This window comes from Anolis sagrei, chromosome 1 (genome assembly GCF_037176765.1).
Source record: "Anolis sagrei isolate rAnoSag1 chromosome 1, rAnoSag1.mat, whole genome shotgun sequence".
Taxonomy (NCBI): Eukaryota; Metazoa; Chordata; class Lepidosauria; order Squamata; family Dactyloidae; genus Anolis; species Anolis sagrei.
The window spans coordinates 247,804,789-247,821,056 of NC_090021.1; the positions used below are offsets into that span (position 1 = coordinate 247,804,789).

At 37.4% G+C, this 16,268-nt stretch overlaps 1 protein-coding gene across 1 annotated transcript in view; it reads right to left on the reverse strand.

Annotated features, from left to right (window-relative positions):
* Nucleotides 1–483: 483 nt before the first annotated feature.
* Nucleotides 484–16,268, reverse strand: part of OTOG (otogelin) — a 141,236-nt gene continuing 125,451 nt past the window's right edge. The window contains exons 49-56 of the mRNA XM_067466655.1: nt 16,117–16,157; nt 14,829–14,904; nt 13,816–13,994; nt 12,453–12,557; nt 8,700–8,819; nt 8,273–8,318; nt 2,847–2,926; nt 484–2,709 (exon numbers count right to left, since the gene is read on the reverse strand). Of these exons, the coding sequence (XP_067322756.1) occupies nt 2,509–2,709; nt 2,847–2,926; nt 8,273–8,318; nt 8,700–8,819; nt 12,453–12,557; nt 13,816–13,994; nt 14,829–14,904; nt 16,117–16,157 (848 nt within the window). The 3' untranslated portion in view covers nt 484–2,508. The remainder of the gene's footprint in view (nt 2,710–2,846; nt 2,927–8,272; nt 8,319–8,699; nt 8,820–12,452; nt 12,558–13,815; nt 13,995–14,828; nt 14,905–16,116; nt 16,158–16,268) is intronic.

The window sequence follows — 16,268 nt, forward strand, 5'->3', positions numbered from 1 at the left end:
AATGCTATATATCTTGAAAATATACGAACTTGATAAAGACTAAAAATGAATGTCTTAAGGAACCACGGTTTGGACCTTTGGGGAGATGGGGGTGGGCACAGTAGAGCAAGAATATTTTACTTTTTATTATCTAGCATAAAATGATTTAGTGTTGCAATTTTAGGAAGGAACAATTCATAAGGATGGCTTCAAAGGTGTTTTTTTGCAAGGGAAAGAAAACAAGGACATCATTTTACTTGATTAAAAAAAGTTTTGTATAGCTGTATTGCAAAATCCCCATCAAGGGTTGTACAATATAATATTAAAAATGATACATTATAAATGAAGCATACAGATGCGCATTAGTATGGTTACATCTAACATTATAAAATATGTCTAAAAAGCTAACTGTATAAAAATAGACCTTCCTGACAGTTAAATATGTGACTAACATGTGATACATCTGAAAATTAGTAGTAAACAATTTTTGGCCATATAATCAATGCCATATTTCTTGCTGTTGTTTTAATTGCACAAAATTAATGTTTTTACTCCAAAGAATAGTTGAAATCTGCCAGTCATTTACTGGTTTGCACATAGGATCATAGAATAGTAGAGTTGGAAGAGACCATGTGGGGCCATCTAGTTCAACGTTCTGCCATGCATGAAAACCACAAAGTACCCCTATCCAGCCTCTGTTTAAAAGCTTCCAAAGAAGGAGCTTCCACCACACTCTGAGGCAGAGAGTTCCACCGCTGGGCAGCTCGCCATCTGATCATAAACAATTAGCATTAGAGACTACAGAGGCATGTTGTGGCATGTGGATGTGTGGGGAAATTCCATTGGTTGATTCCAAAGAACTGAGGAGTCTAGAAAAATGACTATGCCTCTTTGAGCTGAGGAAGCAATTGCACATCTATGCATCAAGAATGAAGCAGAAATACTTGGCACAGTGTCTTAAATACGTTTTGTTCTGGGGGGAAAAATTATTTCTGTCCAAGAAACTATAGTCTGCTTCTTCTAAAATCTTGACATTCGCAGGGAGGCTGATTTAAAGAAAATGTATATTCCTTAGAAATAAGAAGCTCTTGTATATAATTTTATTTAGATTTCTTAAAACAGATCAAATAACACCTTAATGTCAAGAATATATTCGATCAAATAGAATCGTTTGGCGATTACACAAATCATGTATCACATCTCTTCTGACAGTTTTAAATGTACAATAGTCCCCAAACAGGACTAATATAGTCCTTTCACACTGCATTCCTTGAGTAGCAGATTTCTTTTATCACATCATGAAATACTTCTGAAATTATCTAAAGTTTCAGAAGTAGCTTGAAATGCTGCAAAGGAAAGTTATTGCTTGTTGGAAAATAACCAACTTCTGCCCTCTATCCCACACAACAATTTATATATACTGTGAGCCATTCTTATTAAAATATATGCAGAGGTGTCACTTTCAAGATGATATGCTTTACATATTAAAATGTTTATCTTCCCAATAAAGTTCAGGAAAGGGAAGGTACTTTTCATTTAACAAACTGATGTTTTTATTTAGCGTGTCATATTCTTTTTAAGTAAGATGCATATTTTGCTAAAACTTCCTAGAACATATATTTAATCTAACATAAAATACTTTTAAAAATTGTATTTCATATCAGGAAATATGTTTGTATATACAGTTATCAATATGGAAACTGTTTCCCTGATAAACATGCCCATAATTGTATCATTTGTTTCCCATTGCATTATCAGCATTATTCATATTTAGCAGTCTTGGATACCATTTGTCCTCTATACCTTCAGAGGTATCCAAAATGGATACATAAATACTACAATACAGTCAAGATAGTATAGAACTTGAAAATGTGGTTCTTTAAAAAAATAGTTGACACAGAATGCAATAGACTTTCACGTAAATCAATATTATCCTGCCTCAAAGTCTAAAAGGCAATCCCTTTTCTTTTGGTAGTTGGCACATACCACATGAATTTAACCTTAAAAACACAACAGGGCTCATATATGCCAGTCTATCTAAATTGGTTAGATAAGCATTTTGATTCAGAGGGGAATTCACATCTCCATCCAGAATTAATAGTCATTACGTTTTTGCTTGCAGATCTAGTTGAGTCAGGGCTATTATTCTAAAGGAAAGGTGGGCAACTCCTAGTAGTCGAAGGCTGCAAACTTTTAACAGGCCTTGAAAAGCACCCCCAATGTTATCCCTCTCCCAATTTTTAAAAAACCTCAAAAGGTACCATGTACCCTTTAGAAGCAATGGGAAAAATTGCAAATCCCCCTAAGTCTGTTTTGGGTCTAAAATTCAGTTTTGAAAGAAAATGAAAAACTCAGTTTCATTGCTGAAAACATAGAGCAGTCCAAAATACAATGGCATACAGTCCAAATTAAATGGTTCTTTAGACAACTGCACTGGCAAAGGGTGTCTGATGACTTATGTTATAATTCTGAGAGCGACATTACTTTCCTTCACTGATGTTAAATATAGTGACTTCTTTTATGATCGCTTCATGACCACTGGCAAGAACAGTCTGTAGGTTCTTGAACTGTATAGCTGACCCAGGTTGAGTTCCCGCTGCAGTAGAGTTGCACATTTCGCCTATGCAGTCCCAGTTCCCTGCAGCATTTGCAGAACCTTGCATATGTATTGATATTATAATTATAAATACTTGCAGAAGGGCATTTCCCATCACAGGAAACAATGTTTACCTGGAAGTAAGCATTAAAACAATAATGAGTAAACAGGTGTTGCAAAAATAATGCACTATTCTCAACCAACAATGATATTAAACTTTTATAGCAATCTGGTGAAAACAGCAGTAGGGCACTACTGGTCATTTACTTACTGGTGTGTTACTTCGGCAATCATTCTTGCGTATTGTCATCCTAACAGTCACCTTTTTACAAAATTTCCCATCTTCTTTGCCTACAAGAATGAATTGATTGGAAAACTTCAACTCATCAGTTTTCAGATGCTAAAAAGCTTTTATAACCATATACTAGGTACTACATTAAAAAATCTAAAAACTAAGTAATAGAAGCTGATGTTATTTTCACTTTTAAAAATTCCTTGAAAAGCACCCCCAATGTTATCCCAACCTCTCCCAATTTTTTAAAAACCCCAAAAGGTACCATGTACTCTTTAGAAGCAATGGGAAAAACTGCAAATTACATAGACTTTTATAGGCCAAAGAAGATCCTCGCATTCCAGTAAATTTGTCACCAAAATGAATGTATTAGAAGACAACAGCCCGAAATCAATCTTCCAAAATGACAGAAATTTAATCCCAAATATACTTATTTGAAAACTCTAGTCATTTCAACTATTATATTGAAGGTATTTATTTCCTGGACTATAACTAAAGGCTGCAGTTGTCATGTCACTTACTGCCAAGTAACCACATAAACATGGAATGAGTTTGCTCTAAAGATCCAAGACAAGTTATCCAAGTGAAAATAAACTTCATTTATAAACTACTCTTTACATCCTAACATACCCTACCCCTGATGTTGAAATAGTCACACTGACACTAGCTTTATCCAGTAGAATCTCCTTCAACTAAGCTAATATTGAGCATTAGAGTCAATGTGGTGAGTATATAGCAACATTGATAGTCTGCATAAATTATACAAAAATGATCTTAGCTGTAAGCAATTTCAGATTTGTGACCTACTACCATGATTACATGCCATGATTCGGTGCTATACTATTGCCCAGCTGTGTACTATTAAAGCAAACAGGAAACATGGCAGCACCAGAACTGGATTCTGAAGAAATTCTAGAGCTCAACAATTTTATCAGGAACCTCACCCCTATTAGGTCACTGCACATCTTTCAGAGTGCCTTTGCTCTCTCTCTCTCAGTTTTCCATGTCTGCCCCATTCTAGGTCAATGTGGAAAGAGAGGATGAGGGAGGGCTGTAGGAGTCCATAGACAACTGTTCAAAGAATCCCAAAACAGATAAGCAGCCTGTTCTTCTTCTTCATGATCTCTGTGACGCACACACGAGTGACTAGCACATGGAATCACCACAGAAGGTTTCCGTATTGGGATGAATGGACTACAGGACCAAAGACTCTTGCCCACACAAAAAGCTGTGTGAGGGAAATGTAGAAAAATGTAACTAAATTACAGCATTGTACAATTCTGACATCAGAATCCTCTTCAGAAAAGCTATAGAAGTGACTATTACTCTTAAAGGGTTAAGGTAAAAAACCTTTTAAAATATAAAGATTAAGATACTTTTTGGGTTGACTTTTTGGCAAAAATTTCTAGATTTTTATATGCGTGTATACAGCAATTTACTGATGAACATCATAGTGGAGTGTAACCTACAACCAAATTTAAATTGCAATTGAAAGGATTTTTTTGCTGGCCTTAAGGGTGTAAACAGAGAAATGTAAAAGTTTTTTTTTATTTTTTAGCCATTTATTACTTACTTCACTTATATTTCCCTCAAGCCAGTTAGAGCCAGTTAAACTCACATTGAATGCTATTAGAGGAAACTACTATATTACATATCAAGTTCAGTCAAAAGGCAAAAGCATGACCTCTTTTTAAGAAGATGAGAAAATCCTTATTGGTTCATAATAAAGGCCCCTCTAATCTATTCCCACATATTTGAGACAGAGTTTGTGCTTTGTCACTTGCTGTATTTGGAAACGAAGGAAAGGTCCTTAATAATGAGAAGGGAATATTTTAATTTTTAACAAATTAACATGCATTTAAAATACAAACCATCTATGTAGATTTTCAATTTTATTAAGACTTACCATCAAAAGGCAAAGAGTATTTCTAGAAATGAAACAGGTCTCATGGAATCCAACTGATCTCATCTGCTTCTATGTATGTCATCTGAACATTAAACTAAAATAACCCCCTGATTTCATAGAACAATTTGCAAGCCACTAGAGCTGGTGAGGCATTATCATGGTTTTGGGGAGTTTAAAGTGTGAATAGTGATTTTTGCTCTTTTTTTGAAGGGTCTATTATTATTATTATTATTATTATTATTATTATTATTATTATTACCTTTATCCATATACTAGCTTTCGCCTCACCACAAAAACAAGTTTGAAGTGATTTATAAATGAAATATACTACACACACACGATTAACTGCTTTGCTGCTCAGCCAGTAACAAAGCTGAAAACAGCTTCCAGGTTGCCACTACATTACCCCAAAATGTCTGCTTGCATGAGGCAAAAAGCAGAACTGAATCAGTGATGAAATGAATCAGAAAAACAAAAGTGAGTAGGCAAAACTCATTTCCTCAAGCTACTTGGTCAGTTTAATAATTTTCTTATTAGAACACCTTTCATGTCAGGTCTATTGCTGCCATCCAATTGATTCCCCTCAGAATGAACCTAGTTTTATAACCCCACTATTTGGAGTTTGCAGTATGCTTCTTCATATACCATGATTTTTAGCAATATTTTATAATAAATGAAAATATTTAGATATCCATTAAGCATATTATGGAAGACACATATGTCAATCTTTAGAACAGCAATCTTTAACAAGCAATTAGTTTCTATATTCTACAGTACTATGGTAATTAGTGGGACCTGCAGACAGACTAATCATGCAAGAAACTAAATACTATGGAAAACTACCAACAGTACATTGTTGGCTAACAACAATACACTGCCCATTCCGTGCAAAATGTACAAAATATGTGGGCAAATCTTAATTGTGGGATGTTAATACTATGAGGCAGCTTCTTTCAGCCAGTTTTGTAATCATAGAGTTTTGTGCTCCTATGAGGGAGTACATTGTTGGAAATCAACAATGGATCTGGATTCTTTGTTCCAATGATTTCCAAGAAAATGTACTTGACTTACAGTAAACATTAGATGTAGGAATGACTGTACTAACAGGGAATGGGAGCAACAGTGATATTCCAAAACCTAATAAGAACATTACAAATTAAACACATTGTAAAAGATAAATATATGTCCCCAAATTTATATTCCACATCTGATGGTAGACTAAATTTTGAAAAGGGGTTCAGGCCCTTGAAATTCTTCTAGTCCATGGTATGACATAGATTCTCAATAATTCATGTGCATGTAGCAAAAAGATTCCAATATCATAATTTTTGCTACAGGCTGCAGGTATACCATCATCTACAATATAAAACACCACCCACTGGAAATAACAACAGACAAATTCTAGACCTGCTACCACATCACGCAAGCTGCAGTAGGCATGATGGTTTTAAATAACAGAGAAAGCAAGAGATGGCCCTGCTACCATGCCATGTCTTCCCCTGTTTTCCTCCTGACCAAAATGATGCAAACGGCTTCATCACACATATATCTGGCATCCTTCAACTTGCCTTTTAATTATAGCTCAGATCCCACAATGGACCACAAGGAGCCTAGACTTCATTTTAAGACACAAAGGAATGCCACACTGAGGTGTGGAGATTTAGTTGTTCAACATAAATGATTTCAGGATGTGCTTTACCTCAGTTCAAGCAATTAGACATGAATAATACTATAGTAATTTTCTGAAATTGTGACTAACATGATCTCCATGTCCTTGTTTGAAATTGTTATTATACTTTTCTTTTAGACACAAAACATCTTAATTTTCATGCTCATGTAACATGTGTTCTTCTATGGTGCTCAATGTGGTAAACATCACTATCATTCTTCATTAAACATGCACTCATTAATACATGAGCATGATAGGTAATGCTATCTGGTGTCTCTCATCCTTGTGCAAAAATATGATCTTGCTTCTACTTATGGTTGCAAAAGAATTTTATTCTTCAATTCCTTTCAACTCTCCATTGTCCCTGCCCAACAAAACCCATCCGGATGATCTTATTCTACAGATCTGGTTTTGGAAATTCACAGGAACACTGGTTTTAAGTTTCAACAAGGACAAAGCTTTTAAATCCCTTTAAATCTAGATGAAATGGTTTTTAGGGGCTTCACATGAGACAATAGAGGAAAAGGAGGGTTACCCCCACATCCTCAGTGATAAATGTTACAACTTTATAATTTATTGGCATAAAGTGAACTGACACTATCTCCTCTTCTGAAAACTGCTTTTTTGTGAAGGATTTGTTCAGTTTGATAAGGCTTCAGCTGCATAGCTGATTACTTGTAGCTCATGCAGGCATGTAGCCGGGGGGGGGGGGGGGGGGCTTGAGGGGCTTCAGCCCCCCCCCCCCCCGAGATTCTCATGGTGGTTCGCAAAAAGGCTAACTGGTGCATTATTTAAACTGTTATGTTTATTCATATCATGATCTGATCACCATACTCAATATATCCCATATGCATGGGGGTATTGGGGTAATGATACAAAAGGTTTGCTAGGGTAGACCCTCTTTCACTCAGACTCAGCCCCCCCCCCCGAAACTCACCCCCCCAAACCCTCCCCCCTGAAATCCCCCCCCCCCCGAAACGAAATCCTGGCTACGGGCCTGAGCTCATGAAACAATTTTGTGTTCCCCATTTTTATTTCTTATTGTTGCCATAACTTCTATTTTTTTATAATCTTTGTTTCAATGGATTAAGTGTGAAGGTTTTAAATAATAAACTTTTTCTGCCAAGAGAAGCAGAAAATAAATTTCATTTAAATGAATCTATTGGCCAAAATAGCATTATAAGTAAAAGAGTATTTATAATTGAACTGGAATTTTCTAGCTCTTGACCCTCACTCTCAACTGAGTCTGAGGCTCCTTCCACACAACTGAATAAACTGAACTGGAATATATGACACTGTGGACTCAGATATCCCAGTTCAAAGCGGATATTGTGGGATTTTCTGCCTTGATATTCTAGATTATATGGCTGTGTGGAAGGGTCCTAAGGCTTGCTAACAGCAGAAATGTAGCAATACATTCAGTCCCTGTCAGCAAAAACAACACACATCATTTTGGCCTCAGAAATCAATGTCCCAAGCCAGTTAAAATAAAAATTATCATTTCAGCTCTGCATTTCTGTCACCTTTGCAAATTATCTGTCTTTCACCATCATAAAAGACACTTCTTAAACAGGGATTCCAAATCAATTTGAATTTAAATTCCACTAATTTTGGAAAAAACTGAGTGGCATTTGTTCTGTCCATCTAGTACACACATTTTATTACAGTTATTATTGTTGCACTCTTAATATTAATACTAATTTTCTATATTTGCAATCATTATTATGATCACTATTGTGTATGACTGCTTATTATAGGTTAGATCATTTAAAACATAACCAATGCCTTAAATTTATTTTTACATGTGCACAATACTGATGTGTTACTTACATGTTTTACAGCACCCTTCTAGAAATGGTACAATATATCCTCCAACCTAGAGAAGAAGAAAAATAAGAAAAGTCAGACTCATTCAGAAGTATGTATTTAGCAATATATATTTTGGAAATGAATGAATGCTAGGCAAAAACTGGAAAAAATTGTCTATATTATGGCATTTTCTCAATTGGGTTTCTCAAGTTTTAGGAAACTAATTTTTGGCCAGTAAACAATAGTGTATATTTTTCCATCTCCACTCATGAGCCCATTTTTTAATATAAACAGGAGTAGAAAATTTATTTATTAATGCATTCGTTTATTTAAAATATTTTACTCATCTCTATATTTTTGGATAATGCAGAAGCAAATATAAACCAATTAGCAAAAAACATATTATTTTCAAAATGAAAAAGAATGGAAAAAATGGCAAAGCACTGACCTTCACACACTCTGTTTCATTAAAGGGTGGGCAGCTGACGGCTGAAGTTACTAGAACTGGTCCAACTGGTGTGTTTGTGCACTCATATCTGATACAGTTTGAAATCCAAGCACTGCCAGGCTATTTCATTATTTAAAATCACCATCAGAAATAGAAACATATCAAAATACCATTAATATTTTCATGAAGAAAAACTGGATCAAAATAATCTTACTTGTTTGTAGTGATTGTTCTGTTATTACCTTCCCTAAAGTCTGCATTAATAAGGCCTATCTGGAGAAAAGAAGCTTTCACATGCAACCTTAACATGATCATTGCTGCAAGCTAGGTAATTATAGATCTCAAACATAGTGATTTTAAGGGGCTTTAAATTACCATAGAATTATTTCTATTATGAAACATTAATCCAGAATTCTGTTCACATATCAGTCAATTATTTGTCTATAAGATGTCTACATGCTGGAGGCAAGTGCAACACTATCTTTCCACTCAAGAAATATTCTCAGCACATGTATTTTAAACTCACTTAAATCACAGCTCCACTATGCCTATAGAACAAATTGGGTATCCCTTATTCAAAATGCTTAGTACCACAAGTGTTTTGGGTTGTAGATTTTTTTCCAGGTTTCAGGATGCCTCTACTTGCATATACGTACCTAATAAGATATTTTGGAGATGGGACCCAAGTCCAAACACGGAATTCATTTATGTTTATATACTCTATACATGTAACCTGAAGATCGTTTTAAAAACAAAATTTTAAATAATTTGGAGTATGTAACAAAGTTTATGAACACTGAACCATCAGAAAACAAGGGTATCACTATCTCAGTCTCCCATCTGAACAGTTTCAGATTCTAGAGTATTTCAGATTTCAAAATTCCATATAAGGGAAGCTCAACTTATTTATTTATTTATTTATTTACTGCGCTTATATACCGCTGTTCTCAGCCCAGGGGCGACTCACAGCGGTGTACAACATAGAGAGGACAGGGTGCAAAATACAAGACACAATCTAAAATCAATCCGGCAATAACAAAAGCATCGTCATCAACAACATCAACAATATCAATATCAATAATACAAAAAGCCATTCGCATCGTCTCATCATTAAACCACAATCCAGTATCATATTCCGTTGTTCCATTCCTGTCGTCATTACCAATTATTGCATTTCTTGTTTGAACGCCTTCTTGAACAGCCACGTCTTTAATTTCCTGTGGAATGTCATCAGGGAAGGGGCCAATCTGATGTCCACGGGAAGGGTGTTCCACAGCCGAGGCGCCACCACCGAGAAGGCCCTATCTCTCGACCCCGCCAGACGTGCCTGTGAGGCAGGCGGGATCGAGAGCAGGGCCTCCCCGGACAATCTCAAAGTCCTCGTGGGCTCATAGGCCGAGATGCGGTCAAATAGGTATCTTGGGCCGGAACCGTTTAGGGCTTTATAGGCCAACGCCAGCACCTTGAATTGAGCCCGGTAGCAAATCGGCAGCCAATGGAGCTGGTACAACAAGGGGGTTGTATGCTCCCTGCGTCCCGCTCCTGTTAGTAACATGGCTGCCGCACGCTGGACCAGTTGAAGCTTCCGGGCCGTCTTCAAGGGCAACCCCACGTAGAGAGCGTTGCAGTAGTCTAAGCGGGATGTAACCAGAGCGTGGACTACCGTGGCCAAGTCAGACTTCCCGAGGTACGGGCACAGCTGGCGCACCAGCCTAAGCTGTGCAAATGCTCCCCTGGTCACCGCCGAGACCTGGGGCTCCAGGCTCAGCGATGAATCCAGGATCACACCCAAGCTGCGAACCTGCGCCTTCAAGGGGAGTGCGACCCCATCCAGCACAGGCTGTAACCCTATACCCTGTTCGGCCTTGCGACTGACCAGGAGTACCTCTGTCTTGTCTGGATTCAATTTCAATTTGTTTGCCCTCATCCAGACCGTCACAGCGGCCAGGCACCAGTTCAGGACCTCGACAGCCACCTTAGTAGCAGGTGGAAAGGAGTGACAGAGTTGGACATCATCTGCGTACAGATGACACCGCACCCCGAAACTCCGGATGATCTCACCCAGCGGCTTCATGTAGATATTAAACAGCATGGGGGACAGCATTGAGCCCTGTGGAACCCCACAAGACAAAGGTTGTGGAGTTGAACAGGTGTCCCCCAATAACACCTTCTGGGAGCGGCCCTCCAGGAATGACCGGAGCCACCGTAAAACAGTGCCTCCGAGACCCATCCCCGCAAGGCGCCCCAGGAGGATACCGTGGTTGACGGTATCGAAGGCCGCTGAGAGGTACAGCAGCACCAACAGGGACACACTCCCCCTGTTGAGCTCCCGGCGCAGATCATCCACTAAGGCGACCAAGACTGTCTCAGTTCCATGTCCCGGTCTGAAACCAGACTGTGCCGAATCCAGATAATCCGTGTCTCCCAAGAATACCTGGAGTTGTGAGGCCACCACGCGTTCCAGGACTTTGCCCAAAAAGGGGAGATTGGAAACTGGCCGAAAGTTGTCGAATTTAATGGGGTCCAGTGAAGGTTTTTTCAACAGCGGTTTTATTATAGCTTGTTTTAAGCTCGCTGGAATCTCGCCTTCCCGAAGGGAGGCGTTAACCACCACCTCAACCCACTCAGCCAATCCCCCTCTGGCCTCCTTTAGAAGCCAGGATGAGCAGGGGTCTAGGATGGACGTAGTAGGCCTCATTCCTCCAAGTATCTTGTCCACATCCTCGGGCTTCACCAATTGAAATGAATCCATCAAAATAGGACAAGCAGGTGCTCGTGTTACATCCTCAGAGACTGCATTTAATATGGTGTCCAGACCGGAACGGATCAAAGCGACTTTGTCTGCAAAGAACTGAGCAAAAGCTTCACAGCAAGAGGCCGAATTGTCAGGGTTCCCACCTAAGGTGGCGGGATTTAAAAGGCCTCTGACAATTCGGAACAGCTCCGCTGGACTGTTCTTTGCAGACGCAATAGTGGCCGCAAAGAAAGTTATAATATAAATGGTGTGCTTGTTGGGCAACATCTCCAAAACCAACACTCCACTGCAACCTATAAACTAACTTTTGATAATTTGTTTCTCCATTGGTTGTCTTCTATGTAGCCAATGTTTTCAATGGGTTTTACAACAGTTACAGTGGGCTCCAAGAATGTTGCCGTCCTTACTAGTGCCATCACTGAGAAATAAATATGCAAATTATTATTTCCTGATTTCTATATTAACTCATACTGTTATTGCTATTTGAACAGAAATTCATTGCCACTTCTATACGCGGGTTGGAGTGGGCTTCCAACCAATTGGGTAGCCTGTTGTCGACATTTGCAACCTGAAAGACAGTTGCATCTGTCAAGTAGGAAAACCTTGTGTGGGGAGGCTAAATTAACTAATTTATGAGGCCATAAAAAAGACTCCAGCAAAGCATGCGGGGAATGCGGAAGTACTTCATCAGTGTCGCAGATGGACGATGAAAGCGACAGCTTCCCTGGTGGCCAGAAAAAGTTAAATAGCCTTTGTGTATGTCTGAATACATTGTATGTCAAATTGGCATTGAATGTTTGCCATATATGTGTACACTGTAATCCGTCCTGAGCCCCCTGCGGGGTGAGAAGGGTGGAATATAAATACTGTAAATAAATAAATAAATAAATAAATATGAATGTATTTGTAAGTACAAACTAAACTCAGCACTTGAATTCAGTCAAACAATTACACTCCCTATCCCTCTACCAAGACAAAAAATGAAGGCATTGATTTACCTTAAAATGTGAAATTGTTCCATTGCTAAAATTATGGATACAAGATATATTCTTACATATTCCACAGCATGTTGTTAAATCCTTTGGATGTTGATAAACTTGGTTCTGTAAAAGTCAAAGTAACGCATTTCAATTAATATTGGACAAGGAATCAACATCTCAATGATAAGCTTTTATAACATAAAATTATGTAAGGTTAGAAAATCTTTGTAACTCTGAATTGCACCCAGCAAAAACTAATGAGAAAAGTATGAAAGTATTCTGCTAGCACAGCAGTAAGAAATTTGTGGCTGTACAAATACTACTGGACTGCAACAACCATTATTTATTTATTTAAAACATTTATATTCCACCCTTCTCACGCCGAAGGGGACTCAGGGCAGAGGACAGCATATATACGGCAAACATTCAATGCTGGGACATGAATTCATTATAGGCATACATAAACATTAAAAACATTTGTCTCAATATTAAATACATTAAAATACATTAAGCCTGGCCTACAAAATGGAGATTTTTGGAGTTTATATCAAGCTTTCCAGCCAACATCTATTGAAAAGCAACTATAAACACATTTGAACAATGTCTTGTGCAGTGACATGACTACATACAGCAATTGTATGTAGTAATATTTTCTGAAATATAGTACTGTATTGCTAGAAGTGATATGTATTTCAGAGAATATTTGACCTGTGTTTAAGATGATTGGTCTCAAACTGCTGCACATGATCCTCAATACCTCTGCAGTGCAAAAGGGAGTAACAGGGAACTATGTCTCACTGGAAGAAAGGAGCTGGATGCATCACTGTGCAGCGCCTTCTCCAGTACCTCAGAACAACCCATTTCTGACGTGGCAATGGTGCCACAAACAAAAATGTGAACTGTAATATTTACAATGTTGATAATTCTGACATTGTAAATAACTGAACAGAATATCAGCCATTTCTTTGGAGATAGCGAGAGGTTGTTGTCTCAAATATTACGTATTTAAAATTAACCAAGTTATCTTCTGAGAATCTATTTTTTAATTTACAAACAAAAGATTTATTTAAGAAACTGTGCATTTCTTCTGCTTCTGGCAACTCTTGAAACTATTGCATACACAGGATGGTTAATGTCTAACTTTTGTAAATAGCATTATGGTATAACCTTTCTCCTCATAAGAAGACATATACCATAAGCCTCGCCTGTATAAGCCAAGTTTTCAAACCCTGACCTAATATTAGAACATATTATTGAGATTTAGCTGGGTAAAATAGTATAAATGTATATTGTTTGTATTATGAAGAAAATATCTACTTTGCTATTCCTATCTGTGCTAATTTACCAACAAAAATGCATAGTTTAATGCTGAAATTCTTACAGATTTGCATCTTGCCGCACAATATACTGTGGAGATATTTATCCGATAGTACTTGGTCACAGCGTCCATTATACTTGTGCAGTAGGAAGTGTGGCAAATGCCATCAGGTGAGTGTTCAACAATGGACTGTCCAGGGAGCAGAACACCTCTGTCATTGCTCAGGCACACTTTATCTCTTGCTGAAACAAATGTCCAAAAACACAAAATGCACTGAGTAAGTTTACTTCAGATAGTTTATAGCCATTGTTTTTTCAAGTAAAGAAAGTGAGAAGCTACAAAATTTCTACATCTTCAAAAGAGCCATGGGACAGTTAATGCATGAAAAAAAATGTACTGCTTGTCAATGGCTTTATACAGATTCACATAATTGCTGCTTACAACAGTATTAACCTGACAGACTCATTCATTTAATGTAAGTGTTCAATTTTTTCTTGAAAGCTTTAACTGTTCAGACCATGAATTATTTCTTAGAGGTGTTTACTCAGAATTTAGGAAAGATAGAGTCAAATAGTATTCAACAAAACTCCCATAAGTGTGAAAATAATACCTTTGGCTTCTCTTACCTGTTTCCCATCAATGGTTTCTCTAGGAACTTGCTATGCTCTCCAGAAAATTCTATGGTATAGTTCTCATGGAAGTTACTATAGAGTTGTATTGGAGGTATCCTCTCTAGGACTCTTTAAGTCCCCTCAATGCAACTTTATGGTATGCTGGGACCATAAGTGAGGTACCATAGCATAATCGTAAGTCAGGTAATTTAATGGGATTTGGTTGTATCCACCATTTCACACAACTGCAGTTAGCATAGCTATTATATTGGCACTGGTTGTTTCAGAAAAATAGATCTGTTTTCATAAAACGCTTCAAAGAATTAGCATATTATACAAAACTATTGTGGTTTAATTTGAGTCATTTATTTTTTATAGTTTACATGGCCTTTTTCCAGTTTTTGAGAAAAATCGCTCATAATAGAATAACATTATTTTCCCCCAGTTAGAGCACCTTACACTTACAACACTTGTACTTAGTGCAGTGACAAACATTTTCTGTGCTGTTCTGGAATTGTTCATCGAGAATAATTTTTTCTCCCTGTGAAAAGATAAAAAGTTCCAACACTATGTTATAAATATTGCACTTCAATGTCAATTTTAATTTCTTCCACTAAATTTCCTCATCAGTAGTAAGGGACACATTTTTTAAAATCTGTTCTGTTTATAATGTTTTATTTTGCTGTTCAGAGAAAAGGTCATTCACAGCACAATCCACATCATGATCCTTATCAATCAATAGTTGTTAATAAAAGTAAAGAGAGGTGAAAGTAAAGGTGCCCGCCAACCTGTCTTAAATTTAATCAGATCAGATGGAATGGAATCTGGACCAGGACCTTTATTAGACTTAAATAAAGATATTAAATGAAGAATGTATCCAGAAATTGCAGCCTTTCAGCCAGGAGCATCAGAAAGCAGATATAACAATGCATAACCATTAGATAGAGCCCCTGTTACATTCTGCCAAATCTTCTTGCTTTCTTTCCTTTAAGTGACACAGACTAAAAAGGGAAAGGTTTTCCTATGACATTAAGTATAGACGTGTCCAACTCTGGAGAGTGGTGCTCATCTCTATTTCTAAGCCGAAAAGCCGGCGTTGTCTGTAGACACCTCCAAGTTGATGTGGCCACCATGTCTGCATAGAGCACCATTACTTTCCCGCAAAAGCGGTACCTACTCATACATGCATGTTTTCAAACTGCTGGGTTGGCAGAAGCTGGGCCTAAAAATGGGAGCTCACCCTGCTCCCTGGATTCAAACCGCCAACCTTTCGATCAGCAAGTTCAGCAGCTCAGTGCTTTAACCTGCTGTGCCACCAGGGGCCCACATTCCTTTTTCCCAGTCTGGGAGGAAGATAGGGTACAAATAAAGCTTAAGATCGTGATAAGCAGTAGGCAAGCACTTGTCCCATTTCTATGGCAGCTAAGGTATATCTGCCTTATTTATTTACTGAGAATGAAAATATCATGGTCAAATCAATTTTAGTTCCTACAGTTATGATAACCTTCTGGCCACTTAGATACCTTTGGATTTCAGAAATGAATACATAGTAATAATACAATTAATACATTAATTTATTTAGTATAATGTATTAACAATTATTCCAACATAGTATTTCAAGGACAAGTAAAATCAATTGAATATATGTCAAATGTGCTGTAAATCTATGAAGGAAAGAAAAAAAACACAGCTTACAAATATTTCATTATATAGAATGATATGTAGGACATATTTAGTAAGATATATTCCTTACCAGTTTACATTGAGGCTTAGGAATTGAGTCACAAGCACACTCTAAAATAATAAAAATGAACATGGTCAGTGTTCAAAAACTATTCATATAATGAATGCAATGAAACATCAGGAAAATTTATTCCCTATGATGAAACATCAGGAAAATTTATT